Below are 16267 nucleotides of genomic sequence, written 5' to 3'. Positions count from 1 at the left end.
TGATGCTTGAATTTGATGTTGAAAGAGCTCTGAGACAACAAAAAGAGCAAGCACTGCAGCAGCCACAGGCTGAAGCTGCTGCTACAAAACCCAGGTTTCAGCAATCACCCATCTACTCAGCAGGTACAGAATTGAATACTTATGAAATTTATTATTGAGCTGTGTTTTTATCTGCATTATTTTGTTAATCATTAGCTAAGGTTAACATTCTTGGTCATCAGTTAAAGAAATAAGAGGCAGTTGTTACATAGTTTTGAAGTAGGCAGCTTTATTGTTGGAGTAGGCGGCTGATTTTGCCATCTCACTTAAAGAATCAGGTGATTAGCAAGTAGAGTAGCTGGGGGAGATCATGAAGTAGATAGTGATTTTTGTTGGTAGCTGGGTACTTCTGACAAGCCTAAGAAGGAACAATAATTTTCTGTTGGCTCGGATCTGAAAGAGACAGCCATTAGCTACTAATTACTTAAGGGGCTTGTCAGGAACAGACAAGGGAGATGGGTAGAGAAAGGGACAGCTACATGCATATGTAAGGGTAAGTTAAATAAATTAAACACCCGCAAAACACTTTGAAATTATACAATATAATCACTTAAACCGTGTCAAAACTTTTTGTGGACATTAAAATAGTTTTTACCCAATCTGTTACTGGTAATAATTAATCAGGGATATCACCAAGTGAAAGACAATTTTTTTAATAGCTCTCATAATTTTGAAAATGAGTTAATAAATACGCAAAACAATATGCATATAATAATACATGATAAAACATATTTAAAACCTCACTAATTAAATCAACTACACATAGGCATTTTTTTTGGCTCATTGTTGTTCATGTTTCAAAAAGATCAAGAGCAAAGGGAAGTAAACACAGATTCATTGAACAGAGCAAAGAGACCACCCATCCAACCAGGTGCATATTACATATATTACATTTTATATGAAGTTAAATTTATGTACACTAAAAACAAATGGTTTTGGCTCTTTTTTGTTACAGGTCATTGGCTTTTTAATTCACGATATTATTTAAAGATTTCATGGTACAACTGCTACATGTATTTCACTCTTCAGGTAAAACTAATAGTAATACAGATGACTTAATTGCTGAGAAGTTTTAAAAATTTGTAATATTTAATATATACATGTAGTACTAAGATACACTTTTTGAGCAAGAATAAAATGCATCTTGCATTCACTGTTATGCATTTTGCAGGTCACATTGTTGCTCTTCTCCAACAAGTACCTAACCAGGGACCTATAGTACTAGGAGTGGGGAAAGTAATAACTCCTCCACCCAACATTGTGACCAACACTGAGACTGTATTGGTGTATGTAGTTCATGTTGAGGCTGCAAGTCCTGAAAGAAACACACACAACCTGCATGTTGGACAATACGTGATTTGGCAGAAAAACCTCTTAGCATTATGTGGTCAGAACAAAGCAAGTCAAGAAGACAACAAACAACAACCTCAGTCTGAACCATTTACTGAGCCAGAACCTACAATATCAAACATACCACCACAGGATCCACAGAAGGATGACAGGGTACTCAACTATGGCTTGCAAGTGATACAACTTGGCACATTACTGATGCAACTGCATGGTACAGAAAAGGAGAGGGATGGTGAACGTAATCTAAGAAATGCAAAACTATTAATGCTTTATTTCAGATCTAGACTTAGAGGAATGAAGTATGCATTCGAAATGATGCAGTTTATAACATGTGTTAAGGCCCTTTACACTCAGAAAGTAGCCCATAGGATTATACATGGACAGTTTGTTAACTGGAGAGGTGGTGAAGGGAAGAATGTTGCCAATGACCTTAAACAAGAGCACTTTGTTAAAGGCCACAAAACTGTTCTGAAGGACCTTGTAGCTAACAAGACACTCACAGCAGTAGAGAGGGCTACAAAAGCTTCTTGTGGTTTGAAAGGTGTTTCAGATAATTTTGATAGACAGTGTCAAATTGCTCCTGACTACACCCTTCACACATCTCTGAGTAAGCAAGATGATGAGAGGGAAATGATTGAACTTATACATAGCCGAAGACCATTTGTGTTTACTTCAGGTCGTAAACACAACTCTTTCCCCACCATCCCAAAAAGTCCCCTCAACCAGTTGAACATTGTAAAACTGGATGCTTGGTTAACTAGACATAAAAGGAAACTGGCAGCCTGTAGATTTGCTGGAGCTGACACTGATGGGGATAGCAGCAGTGATATTGAGGATGAGAGTGACAACGACTTTGATGAAGAGTCGGATGTGGATGAGATCAGTCCTGATTAGTCACACAAAAAGTGTAAAGTTAGAATCATAAGCACATTATCTAAAAAAGACAAAGTTTATTGTCAGTCCAACATAACTTCAGCCATCTTACATTGTTAAAAGAATTTTACAAAATATGTAAGTTTACACACTTGCATGCACATAGTATCTTAAATGTGCTCAGTTTTCCAAGATAATTCAGTAAGTACATGTACCATTGATATTTTGAGAACAACAGGTAATCCACATAAATGTACTTATAACCTCCAGGGAAGCCATTTCCATCCACTCACATTTATCCTTACATTCTTTAGGGTAAACCATGAATAACAATGCATATTTTAGAAAATAGCCCAAAGAAAATATGTGCCCTAAATTGGTTGAAAATCATATTTCTGTGACTCAATAGGTAAACAAAAAAGTTGTCCTAGTCACATTGTTTATTATTTTCTTTGGGCTCTTTTCTAAAAAAGATAAAAACGTTTTCTTGGTGTTCCTATTGGGGTATACATTAGAAAAACTTGTGAAAGTTTGGGAGGATGTGAAAAAGCCGTGGAAACACTCGCCTGTCAGCTCGTGGTCACACAACATTTCTAGTTCTCCCAAACTTCCTTTTGTGTTTTTGAGGTCAAGATTTCCATCATGTGATAATTGACGAGGGTGCAGCCAGAGTCAATTATTACGTATAGAAATTGAGAGTGAATAATCTAATTGTTTTAGTATAAATCTACTAGTCGTTCTAAACTCTATCTAAATCCTCTTTAGAGACACTTAGAAAATGCCAAGAAGCAGCAGTCATTTTGTTAACAAGGACACACTGCTACACTACTCACTATCTATCACAGAATAGACAGTGAGTAGCGTAGCCAATCAGAGAATGGCATTCGTGATAGAACACTAGTAGATTCATACTAAAACTTGATAGAAAAACAGACCATGTTTTCTCTGTCTTAAATATTAATGAATTACACATGAAGTTTAGTGTAAAGGTTTGACAAGAATATTGTGATGCCACCCAAGTAAACTAGAGCACCTCCCATCTCCGAGTTGACATTTGTATAGTTTATAACCAGCCACTTCACTATGACTTATTAAAACATAAGAATGGAACATAACTCCATCTAGGTCTGTAGCTCACCTAGGACACTTTGTAGGATGTCAAAAATAGCTTTAGCATTGTCTTCACTGAAAACAGGTAAATAAAATACTCCCAATGGAATCTAAGTGCTCAAAGTTTTGCACTGCTTTATCAACTAACTCTAAGCTGAAACCAGTTGACAAGCTCACACTGCCAACACAAGACCTGGAAGTACCCAGGGTATCACGAAAACTTAGAAGCCTCTGACGAAAAAGGTCTCTCTGTTCTTTGGAAACAGTGATGGAACCAGTAGGTGCTGTACTCTGCAGATCAACTTCAGTGACAAATTTTGGTTTCTTAGCTTCACTTACGCAAAGTTCACAGGAGCATATGTTTCTGTGGTAGTCACAGCAATCATGACCACCATCAGTTCTGTCTGGCGCTTGATACCCAAAATATTGGAGAATAATTTCGCATTTGCAGTCAGATGTTGATTTCACAAACTTAATCATAATATCTTGTAGGCCACGTTTTGCTTTACTAATGTCATATGCATTGTAGTAAATTGTAGCTTTGGCTGGTAGACCATCCCTTCCAGCACGGCCAGCTTCCTGGAAGTACTCCTCCATGGTGTAAGGTACACTGAGATTAATTACCCTTCTAATGTTAGGGCAGTCTATGCCAATACCAAATGCAATGGTCACAAAAAAAACTCTGTGCTTACATTTATTGTTAGTAAGTTCTTCCATAATGCGCTCTTGTTCATGTTTTGGGTATTGTGCATGATATTGTGTAAATAGCCTGTTCTTGGCCACCTTGTCTGCATGGAGTGGCTCATACTGATTATCACCTAGCTCAGAGCTGAAATAAAGAAAGCTTTCAGCACAGCCCTCCAGGTCCCCATAAAATATTGTTAACGGCATGGCAGATCTTTTAGCTTTTAACTCCTGAGCATAAGGTGTAAGAATTGTTATTCTTTCTTCTTTAGCAGCTGGTCGGGGTTTTGACTCAAAGAAAATATTTTCTCTGTTTGGATTAACCTCAACAACAAAAGGAAGCTGAAGACCAATGGAGCTAACAATCTTTTCTTTCTTGCTTTTGGTAGCTGTGGCAGTTAGAGCCGCGATGGGCACATCAGGGAAAATACTGCAGATGGTATCAAGCTTCCCAAATGCTGGGCGAAACTCTTTCCTGAGTTGCACAAAAAATATAAGGGGTCACATCCATTTTATACTATCCTTTGTTTTCTTTGATTGAATTGAAATGATTAACATTATTCTCTTGGTTTAAAAGTTTGCAACCTTCCATATATTTGAGTTAATGCCAAACTGTACATATACACACATTAACCTGCCACTAAACGGTTTTGAAATTTGTAGCAGAAATTTGACAAGTAATTAAGTTAGATGTAAGGTAGAACAAATTGAAGTTCAGTTGAAATTAAAGTATGCTTTAATACGTTTTAGTTAATTTATAACAGAAGTTGTATCTGTGTAAACCAAACAAAATCACTAAAAGAAAAGCACTCACCAGTCGTCCACTAAATGCGCCTCATCTACTACAATGCAACGCACATTTCTCTGAAAGTTGGTTGTTTTCAGCACCGTGTTTGTGTTGTTCTCGAGCAGAAGTTCTGGGTGTGAAAATATCAGTTGTAGTTTGCCGACTGTTACTCAGGACATTGCTAAATGGTTGGTACTTTTCGTTCCGTCGAGAATAACGGCTCCCAAGTGATCCAATTTTCCTATCTGATCTCTCATCAGGGCATTTAGTGGCGATACGACAATGGTGATGGCTTTTGTCTGTGTAGGTGGACCTTTAGCATCAACAAAGTCAAAAACATCACTTAACAGATGGAAAACAAGGGATTTTCCGAAACCCGTCGGCAAAACACCTAACATGTCTTTTTTAGAACAAACTACGGCTTCGATAATTGCCTTTTGCTCAGTTTTTAAGCAAACGTTTTCGTCGTTTCCAGCTTTCTTTAAGGCAGACACAACAGCTGCGTCCAAGTAAGCCGCCATTTTGGTTTTTCAATGAGCATGCGCTGTGACGCCAGCATAGCCAGATTTTGGCTACGCTTGCGTAGAGTTCCCCAGAGCCTTCGCGCGCAATCAAGAAAGCGAAGGGTCTGGGGTCGAGAATGATCCTGTGCGTATTTTTAGAAGATCTTTTGTGAAGATATTTTGTGACATTTTTCAATGTCACAAAACTCAGTGACTGTCCTCTTTCAACCATTCAGTCATATAGCAAACTGACACAACATGATTTGGATAAGGTCAAGCTAAACTGATCACATTTTAAAATTCTTAGAAATCGTACATGTCAAACATGTCTATAAGCAACGCTCTATGATTGGTTGATATTATTAGACGCTCGATCACAAGACTTCATTGTTGAAGGCGTTTAAAACTGCAAACCCTCCGTGTTTTCCGCCTTTCGATAATCATGGATATAAAAACCTTGCTAAACAATCTTCATGAAGAAGTATCTTGTTCTGTGTGCATGATCACATTCACAGATCCGAAACAGTTGCCATGTTTACACAGTTTTTGCCTTCACTGCTTGGAAGGAATTCTACGAACGAGTGGCCGCCATGATATCATTACATGCCCGGAATGTAGAAGAGAGAGTAGAGTCCCTGGCAGTGGAAACCTAAAGGACCTGCCGACCAACTTTCGCATTAACAGTTTGCTAGATGTGTTGGCCATCCAAGACTGTAACACTACAGGTGTCAATTGTGGAAACTGCGACAAAAAAAGCTCCCAAAGTTTGTACTGCTTCCAGTGTTGCGCATTCTGGTGTGACGACTGTATTACCGCTCACAACATAATCCGGGCTAATAACGACCACCGTGTGTTGGCTCTAAAAGACTTCCAAGATCAAGACATCGAGGACGTGTTAAAGCGACCAGCATTTTGCGGAAAGCCAGGACACGACAGGAAAAAACTGAAATTCTTTTGTAATGACTGTGCAGAACCCATTTGCAACTCTTGTGTTGCAACCATTCATGACGGCCACGTCAAAATACTCTTGGAAGAAGCGGCAAATGAAAGAAAAGCAGAAGCGATATCTGTGATTGAATCTCAAAAGAAAATGGCGCAACAGATGCGAAATAAAATCTTCCAAATTGAACAGAATTGTGCAAAAATCCAAGGAAGAGTCGCCAATGCGAAGAGAAGCGTGCAGCAGTTTGCTGATAACATATTTGCTGTTATCGAAGCGAAAAAACAGGAGATCATTCATGAAGTTGAAAATCAAGGACAACAATCACTCCAGCGACTGGGAATACAGAGGGATGAGATTGAACAACAAGCTCAAAAGATTGAGACAGGAATTGAAAAAACTGAGACACTTCTAAAGCGAAGCACAAGCCCTGAGATAGTGCAGTTAGATAAGGCATTAAAAACAATCTTTCAGGAAGGAGTCAGGCTTGAAGGAGAACAAGTCGAGTGTAACCTTAAAGGTCTTCGTCAATTTATTTTCGTGGAAAACGAAACATTACTAGAGAAAGTAATCACCGAAGGAATTGGCTCATTAAAAACCTTCCTTTCCAAGACTAGTGCGCAGCAATCAAATGCCGAAGGAAAAGGAATCAATGAAGTTGTCGTCGGACTTGAAGCAGAGTTTGTTTTGACGACAAGAAATGCTGAAGGAGAACAATGTTATGACGAGCGTGACTGTCTAACCGTTGAAATCAGAAATCAGCAAGGACAGGACTGTGCGACGAAAGCGCAAGTCCAAGATAACAAAGATGGCAGCTACAACATCAGTTACTTTGCCAAAGAAACTGAAAAATGCAGTGTATCAGTAAAAGTAAATGAGGAACACATTCATAGCAGCCCATTTTCAGTTCAAGTCAAAGCCAGAAAGTTCAGATCCGTCTTATCGTTTGGACAACAAGGCTCGGCTGCTGGAATGCTAAGAGAGCCTTGGGGAGTGGCAGTGAATGAACGTGATGAAATTGCAGTGACTGAGGTTGGTAACAACAGAGTCCAGCTGTTTAGTAGTGATGGAACTTACTTAAGATCGTTTGGTACAAAGGGCGATAAAGAGGGAGAATTTGACTTTCCTACCGGGATAGCTTTTGATATAAAGAATGAGAATATTAACATGGTGGACTGTAGAAACCACCGTCTTCAATTGTTCAGTGAGCAGGGTGAGTACCTTAGCCAGTTTGGTAAACCAGGAACTCTTGATCACCAGCTTCAGCATCCCCGTGGTTTATCTTTAGACAGTGACGGGAATGTTATTGTCGCTGATAAGGGTAACAGAGTAATTAAGATATTTTCTCCTTGTGGCCAGCTTTTACGTAAAATTGGCGGGAAGGGTTGTTTCAAGGCACCCTTGCACTGTATCCAGTATGACAACTTTCTTATAGTATCAGATTCCGAAGAAAATTCAATTAAAGTTTTTTCTAGGGAGGGAGATTATTTGTACAAATTTGGAAAGAAGGGAGAAGGAGATGGGGAGCTCAATACACCTCGTTGCTTGTCAGTTAACAAGGCAGGACACTTGATGGTCTGTGATAAACTTAATCACAGAGTTCAGGTGTTTGAACTGAATGGGAAGTTTCTCACAAAGTTTGGAACAAAAGGGAGCGGGGTAGGAGAGTTCAATAACCCAGTCTCAACAGCAGTTCTTAACGATGGTAGGATAGTTGTGTCTGACTGCCTTAACAATCGCATTCAGATCTTCGAGTAAATCAACATGGTGTAATTAACTCAGTTGCTACAAAATTTGAGTTGATTTTCCGCGATACACTTTGTCATAGTTTCAGTTCAGTTTGAAATCTCGCGCCATTTCTTTATCGTGAGTAGTGTGATCTGCGCTAAATCGCGCAGAAGAGTGCACGCTTTATTTTTCGTTCTAGCACATTCCTGGATTATCAGCAATTTTATGATTGAGCCATTTATTCGGGTTTCACCAAGTATAGTGTAATAGCAAGTCATGCCTCCGATTCTGTGATTTAACTATGGTAAGGATTCAAAGTGTTTATTGAAGTGTATCTGCGTAATCGGTCACTGACTCTTTTAAATATCTAAGCTCATAAAGCTGTTTTTTCTCTAAAACTTGAAAATTCGAATTGTTCATGAAGGATAGTGGGCTGAACAATCAGAATCGAAGAATGAATAGTCACAGTCTACTGTGAATAATTTAAACTCGGAAATGGGTGAATTGGAGAAGCTCTCGTTTTAGACTATTTTGATTGATTTTAATTTAATTTTATTGATGTAACATTTATTTGTCACGCCCTTTTGAAATAACGAGACCGGAAACAGTTTTAAATTTATATCAAGTTAATGTAGTTTAGAATACTTGCCAGAAATGTAACTCGATGCTGGAACTTAAAGTTTCAAGTGGTCTTCAAGTCAGAGGGACTGGATAGAGATGATGTAATCTCGATCAGTTTATCCGTTTAATTTTCGGTGATTTCTCACCAATCAGTTAATTTTTCACCCCAGATCAGTAAATTTGCTGATTTTGAATCAGTTAGCTGTTCGTTAAAGAAAGCTTTATTTCCAAGCTGACAGTTATAATTAGGACTTGTTGTCAGCTATTTAGGTGTACTGGCCTCATCCAGACCCTCAATATCAGCCAGTAAATAATTAACAATTAGATCCGCAGCCCGCAAGGGCTACGGGTCAATAGCCTCATGGGCTATTGACCCGTGGCCCTTGAGGGCGAAGGGTCTAATTGTTTTAGTATCACCCAACTAGTTGGACAGAAAAGGCAATAATAAAGTTAGCAAATGCAAGTTGAAGAAATATTTATTTGGGAATAAAACGAAAGAAAGCGTCACGCTCGATTGCGCCAATTTCGCTACTCGAGGACTATTACTAATAGTCCCCAAGTAGCGTAGCCAATCAATATGCAGGATTTGCATTAGTCCGCTAGTTGGGTGATACTAATTTTCAACACTCTTGTAAACAAGTTAGTAAGTTTTCTCAGCAGGCATTATATCGTTGAATTTTGTAAATAAACAGTGATATATTCTCTGTGACATTAGCAATTTCGTGACAACATAGTTACCAATGTCATATAACCTTGCAGAGATAGAAAATTGTGAATAAAATTAAAAGTAAGATTTTGAAATCCAAACTTCGGCGGCTTAATTATTTGGTGTTCGATGACAAGAGGCCAGTTCCAAGTTGTGTTGTATCTCTGTTTCTGAACGAATCATGGGGAAAAAGTTAAATTCACTTGAAAATAAGATTGTTCTACCTAAAACGGAGGTAAAATAGTTTTTAAAAAATATTTCCAAATGAATGGTTTCACACGAAAACTCAGAAATGGTCGTTAAAGAGGGGAATTTTGGAAATAGTGATATAATTTTATCCTCAAACTCTTCCTTTATTGTTTTTTCTTTAAATACGAAGGCTAAGCCAGGAGAAAATTTCAAATTCACGGAAGCGGAAATGTTTGTAGACATGGGTCAACAATAGACTGCAAAACAATCACGTTGTTTGTCTCGAAATCACGACGCGTGACGGGAATCCTCCAGGCTACCGTTCGGCCCGTTCTCAAACGAGACAAGTACCCATGATTGGGGCGCGTTCAAGGATACTTTCAGAGATTTTTATAAAATCCTAGAATAATGAAACAAATGTTCATTTGTCCGTTGTATAGATTATTAACAAAGACTTGTACGTCTTTTTAACTGAACAGATGATGTTGTAGTGATGGGACTTACCTAAGATTGTTTGATAGAAAGGGTGATAACTAGGGAGAATCATTGACTATGCTGCCGGGATCTCTTGATATAAAGAATAGGAATATTTTAGTGGCGGACAGTATTAAACACTGTGTTCAATTGTTCGGTGAACAGGGTGAGTACCTGAACTAGTTCGGTGAACAAGGAAATCTTATCACCAGCTTGATTCTCCTCATGGTTTATCTTTGTTTTGTTTTCTAATACGGGAAGAAGCTTTGAAAAGAAGTCAAATTAAGATCCCAACAGAAGGCCGAAGCGTCAGCAGAAAAAGAGACCGTCTTTTTTTGCCACCAAACTGACGATACATGACGGATAAGCCTCTTTGTTGTACACGATAGCTGATGTTATAGTCCACTGCCGGCTTTAGAAGAAAGTTAATTTGAAATGCAAAGTCATATTAAGCAGATCGGAGAAGCTGTTTACGTAGCTATGATTAGAAATGGTGTAAAACGGAGTGGCTATTAGCTCCAAGCTTTCTTTGGTTCACGATCAAATAAACTTCATGACGACGATTTAGTTTGAAATTAAAAGCATAGACTTAAGGTGGCTCAAAACATTTTTCTTTTTCTTTTAGACTTATAGAACTAGGTGCGATTTTTCAGGCTTTGAACTGTACTGTTTTGAATGACTGTGCTACCTTTTTAAGGTAGCTCTCCACACTTTTAAGTCATTAATTAACATTGGACTGTATTCAGTTGCATAGCAAAAAAACTTGACCACTTTTTATCATCAATTGCATCTATCTTAACAACTAGGCCAACGACCCCTTATTTTCTTTTTTCTAAAAGTCTTTTTATTGAAAATTAGTAAAAATTCTGTGGAGTAGATTTTTTTTTTTTTTTTTTGCAATTTCGCGCACGCATTCCGCTTTTTGCCGTTGAGTTTTTTTTTTCGCATTAAAAAAAGTAGGGTCACCGAATCAGTTTTTGAGATATTAGCTTCGTGGATAAGGAATATTTTGCGCGCGTTCTACTCGCAAATTAAAATCTCGACTTTGCAAGATCGCCCCTTGCAAACGCGTGAAGGCGGTCTGCTGATCAGTTATGCCCGCAATTCCACGCGAATAGCGTTCTTTTTCGCTGTTGTCGTTGAGAAGAAGAGCACCATAAATACCCGAAGGTGAGACTGGCCAGGTAGAAAGAACGAAGAAAACGTGAAGAGTAGTTTTTTCCCTGTTGTTTTTTAGATTGATAGCCGGCGTGATCGATCACAACATCAACATCACAATTCTCTGGTAATAGATTTCTAACAGTAGCAATTAAATGTAGACATGATGATAGATGCGAATGCAGCCATAACACAACTGGAAAAAAGACCTGAAAAAACTTTTAGGCTATGAACGGGATTCGAACCCACACGTGACTGCTCTCAAGCCTGAAAAGTCTCTCAGGTCTTTTTTCCAGTTGTGTTATGGCTACATTCCCATCTATCATTATCACAATTCTCATTTACGTTAACGTTCCAGCGCAGTGGTTTAAAAGAATGTTTTTCCTTTGAAATTGTTTGAAAGATGAATCTTTTCGAGGGTAATTTGAACTGACAACGCGAACAGTTTACTAAACTTGGCGGAAACAAAGTTTTACGAAGTTAACCTCGCGCCGCCATGTTTGTTTTGATTTTTGCAAACCTTAAATCTCGCGCACTATCCCGCAACTCTTCGGGTGATCGCGTGATGCCTCGCGCTGAAGTGCGCTAGAGCCCATGTGTCCCACGGAAATATTACTGTTAAATAAAGTGATATAATACTATATATACTGTTACATAAAGTGATATAAGCGTCCGAACCAAAAGGATAGCGAGTATACCCAGTAGGGACGGTGGAGCTTTTAAAAAAGTTCAGACTCCTGGAGGCTCCCAAAAGGCTTAACTGTACTTTTACCACGATTATCAGATGATTAAGGCACGACGAAAGTTTGGTACCCAGGTTTTAACGTTTCAATCGTGTTGTTGTCACAGGCAACTGGCTCTATTTCCAGTGGAAACTTGTCGGCCTTTGACGTCATTAGCAGCAAAGCGCGCGAAATTGTAGGCGAAGATATTGTTACCCTTGGAAACGAGGAAAGTTGCCCGTGGCAACTCTGTAATTTTATAATTTAAGGTCAAAACGTTGTTACCAAAGCTCTGTTGCGTATTACTCAACTGATAATCGTAGTAAGCATGCAACAAAGTTAAAGTCGTTAAAACTATTCCTGACATTTTGTGTAGCTGATTTTTTGTGGCTAACTATTAATACGTTCGACCTTGTCGAAATTTTCATGTTTTTTCATGCATCAGTTTCATCATTTTTGTCGTTTAAGAGAAGCACGGCATATATATTTCCGGCTTCTCTTATTATTAATAAGCGCTGACTTTAACGACAGAGAAAGCGTGATTAAAAGACCCCGGTAGCAGTTGATTTTGAGTCCGCAAGATACAGATCAGGCATTCAGGCTACATACTGCCAATTCGTCACGTCATCTTCGGGAGACGGGGTATTGTTTTCGTCTAATTTTCGAGAGTGCGTCGAGCGTTCACGACATCTTACAATCTCAGTCTCTTCTAGCTACAAAAAAGGACAACTCGACTGAACTTAGGTATTCAAGCTTTAATTCCAATTCGTCGAGTTATGTTCGGGATATCGAGTATTATTTCCGTCAAACGTTCGAGAGTGCCTCGGTTATATTACAAGCTGGTAAGATGTCAAACTTCCATCGATCTCATTCTCCTCTCGCTTGTAAATGTCTTGGTGGATACAATACAATGCTGACCGACATTCACGTTTCGCCTCATCCTCTGATCAAGTTCCTCAGTGTTTCTTAATTGTTTGAACGCCATTTGTCGCCCAAAGGTAACATCGCCTAGTCACTAGCTACATGGGTTTAATAGAGTTAAATGCGCGACAAACCCGCTGAAAACTATTACACTATTCCAAACATTTTACCACTAGAAGCACAATAATCTGATTAAAAAGATATCAGATAGCCTTTCAAATTTATAAGGTCAAGGAATCCTGATCACAATTCTCAGAAATCTTGGCGCACCCTTACAATGATTATTTTTACAAGTCGCGTGATATGAAAACACCTTTAATGCCGCAGCAATCACTGAAGGAATCGGCTCATTCAAAACCTTCCTTCCCAAGACTAGTGCGCAGCAGTCAAATGCCGAAGGAAAAGGAATCAATGAAGCTGTCGTCGGACTTGAAGCAGAGTTTGTTTTGACAACAAGAAATGCTGAAGGAGAACAATGTTATGACGAGCGTGACTGTATAACAGTGGAAATCAGAAATCAGCAAGGACAGGACTTGGCGTCAAAACCGCGAGTCCAGGATAACACCGACGGCAGCTACAAGATAAGTTCTTTTGCCAAAGAAACTGGAAAATGCGGTGTATCAGTAAAAGTAAATGAGGATCACGTTCATGGCAGCCCTTTTGCGGTTCAGATCAAACCCAGACAGTTGAGAACCGTGCTGTCGTTTGGAAAAGAAGGCTCAGCTGCTGGAAATCTACAGAGCCCTTGGGGAGTGGCAGTGAATGAACGTGATGAAATTGCGGTGACTGAGGTTGGTAACAACAGAGTCCAGCTGTTCAGTAGTGATGGGACTTACTTAAGATCGTTTGGTACTAAGGGTGATAAACAGCGAGAATTTAACTTTCCTCGTGAAATGGCTTTTGAAGTAAAGAATGACAATATTGTAGTGGTAGACAGTTCTAACCACCGTGTTCAGTTGTTCAGTGAGCAGGGTAAGTTCCTGAACCAGTTTGGTAGTAAAGGAACTCACCAGCTTCAGCATCCCCGTGGTTTATCTCTAGACAGTGACGGGAATGTTATTGTCGCTGATAAGGGTAACAGAGTACGATTAAGATATTTCCTCCTTGTGGCCAGTCTTTGCGTGAAATTGGCGGGGAGGGATCTTTCAAGGCACCCTGGCACTGTGTCCAGTATGACAACTTTCTTATAGTATCAGACTCCGAAGAAAACTCGATTAAAGTATTTTCTAGGGAGGGAGATTTTCAGTGTACAAATTTTGGAAAGAAGGGGGAGGGAGACGGAGAGTTTAATGTACCTCGTTGCTTGTCAGTTAATAAGGCAGCACACCTGATGGTCTGTGATAGAGTTAATCACAGAGTTCAGGTGTTTGAACTGAATGGGACGTTTATGACACAGTTTGGAACAAAAGGGAGCGGGATAGGAGAGTTACATAACCCAGTCTCTACAGTAGTCTTCAGTGATGGCAGAACAGTTGTGACTGCGTTCGATAACCACTGCATTCAGATCTTCGAGTAGATCTACATGATGTAATTAACTCAACTGCTAGAAAAATGAACTGATTTTTTCACTGTCTTTCGACACGATTTTTCATAGTTTCAGTTAGAAATTTCCCGCCATATCGTAGTCCTGAGTAGTGTGATCTGCGTTAAATCGTATTGAAGAGTGCAAGCTTTATTATGCTCTTCAGTCCATTCCTGGATTGTCTGGACTTATACGATTTACCTATTGACTCGTTTTGATCAAGTCAGGCCTTCGACCCTGTGACTCAACCGTGACTGTAAGGATCCTAAGTTTTGATCCTGAAATGTATTTAGGTCAGTATTTCTTTAATTCAGCTTTTAAGACTGTTTTTTTTTTTTTTTTGGTCTTTTTTATGAAAAAAATGGATTGAATCAACAATCGAAGAACCGAATTGTCTATTTTGAAGAAATTAGAATTCGGAAATGAAGGAATTAGAGAAGCCAAAATATCGGCCCTTTTCAATAATTTTAATAGTGACTAACATGATGATTGTACAATAAAATTTTAAGTAAGTTAAGTTGTATGTTGTTCATGATCGATTGTAACTTTATTGATGTAGCATACCATTACTATACACTCTTTTGAAGTAAAGAAAGTAGAAATAGTTTAAAATCTGAATCTAATTAATGTAGTTTAGAATATTTATCAGAAATGCACCTCCAAGCAAAGCTGGAACTTAAAGTCTCCAGTGGTTATCAACATCAGAGGGCCTGGATAGAAGTGATGTAATCTCAGTTATCAGTTTAGTTTTCGCCGATTTCTCAGCAATCAGTTAAAATTTCAGCTCATATATCAGCTATCAGCAAATTTGTTGATCGTGAATCTCGGCTATTCGTTAAAAAAAACGCGCTATTTCGCAGCTGACAGAGAAAATTATGACCAGTTGTCAGCTACCTAGGTTTACTTGCCTCATCCAGACCCTCAATGTCAGTCAGTAAATAATTTTAAATGCTTTTGTAAACAAGTTAGTAAGTTTTCTCAGCAGGCATAATATCGTTTGTAAACAAACAGTGACCTATTTTCTGTGACATTAGTAATTTCCTTACAACATAGTTACCAATGTCATGTAAGCTTGTAGTCATTGAGAATTGTGAATAAAGAGTAAGATTTTGAAATCCAAACTAAGCCGGCTTGATTATTTGGTGCTCGGTGACAATAGGTCCGCTCCAAGTTGCGTTTAATCTCTGTTTGTGAACGATTCATGGGGAAAAAGTTAAATTCACATGAAAATAAGATTGTTCTACCTGAAACTGAGGTCAAATATTTTCAAATGAATGGTTTCACACGAAAAATCTTCTTAAAGCAGCGGTAAAAGGCAACTCGGAAATGGTCGTCAAAGAAGGGAATTTGGGAAATAGTGGGTTTGTTTTATCCTCAACGTCGTCCTTCATTGTTTCTTCTTTAAATACGAAGACTAAGCCAGAAGAAAATTTGAAATTCACGAATGCGGAAATGTTGGTAGCCATGGGTCAACCACAGACCGCAAAACAGTCACGCTTTTCGTCTCGAAATCACGACGCGTGACGCGAAGCCTCCAGTTTATCGTTTGCCCGAACTCAAGCGAGACAAGTACCCATGATTGGGGCGTGTTCAAGGATATATTTTTAATTCACTAGATTCAAAATTCAACAACGATGACCGAAAGCTCAAAAGATTTCTATAAAATATTAGAATAATGAAACAAATGTTCATTTGTGTGTTGTACTGATTATTAAACAAGACTTGTGCATCTTTATAACTGAATGTGTAATGTTGTTGAAATATTCCTTGTGTAAGTTATGTCTTCTCTGCTCGATAACAAAATAAAAAGAAAGAAAGAAAAGAAATCGATGTTTCTAAGCTGGTGAGAATTCATCGTGAAAACAAGCCTGAACAAGTCGCTAGAGGAGAATCTTTGTTAACAATATTTGCATCACAAGGGATTCAGTTTTTGATCAAGT

The 16267-nt window shown here is 38.7% G+C and overlaps 2 protein-coding genes and 1 pseudogene across 3 annotated transcripts in view; all 3 read left to right on the top strand.

Annotated features, from left to right (window-relative positions):
- LOC145464109 (E3 ubiquitin-protein ligase TRIM45-like) overlaps nucleotides 1-9624 on the top strand; it is a 22207-nt pseudogene extending 12583 nt beyond the window's left edge. The window contains exon 2 of the transcript XR_014041390.1: nucleotides 9293-9624. The product of XR_014041390.1 is annotated as an E3 ubiquitin-protein ligase TRIM45-like (transcript). The remainder of the gene's footprint in view (nucleotides 1-9292) is intronic.
- LOC145464105 (E3 ubiquitin-protein ligase TRIM71-like) lies at nucleotides 5521-16267 on the top strand. The gene is made up of 2 exons (XM_081447920.1): nucleotides 5521-8941; nucleotides 15263-16267. The coding sequence occupies exon 1, from the start codon at nucleotides 5789-5791 to the stop codon at nucleotides 8042-8044; it is 2256 nt and encodes a 751-aa protein (XP_081304046.1). The 5' UTR covers nucleotides 5521-5788; the 3' UTR covers nucleotides 8045-8941; nucleotides 15263-16267.
- Nucleotides 13108-14619, top strand: LOC145463599 (E3 ubiquitin-protein ligase TRIM71-like; the record flags this gene model as incomplete). The annotated part of the gene is made up of 1 exon (XM_081447366.1): nucleotides 13108-14619. A coding segment is annotated over one exon (888 nt), but the record flags the coding sequence as incomplete, so codon positions are not given.

This window comes from Orbicella franksi, chromosome 12 (assembly GCF_964199315.1).
Source record: "Orbicella franksi chromosome 12, jaOrbFran1.1, whole genome shotgun sequence".
In the NCBI taxonomy this organism is placed as follows: Eukaryota; Metazoa; Cnidaria; class Anthozoa; order Scleractinia; family Merulinidae; genus Orbicella; species Orbicella franksi.
The sequence above is the reverse complement of the archived record's forward strand: the minus strand, read 5'-3'. Positions and strand labels throughout refer to the sequence as shown.

Bases quoted from the DNA above. Each gene is read 5' to 3' on its own strand.
- LOC145464105 (XM_081447920.1), top strand. From the start codon at position 5,789: ATGGATATAAAAACCTTGCTAAACAATCTTCATGAAGAAGTATCTTGT.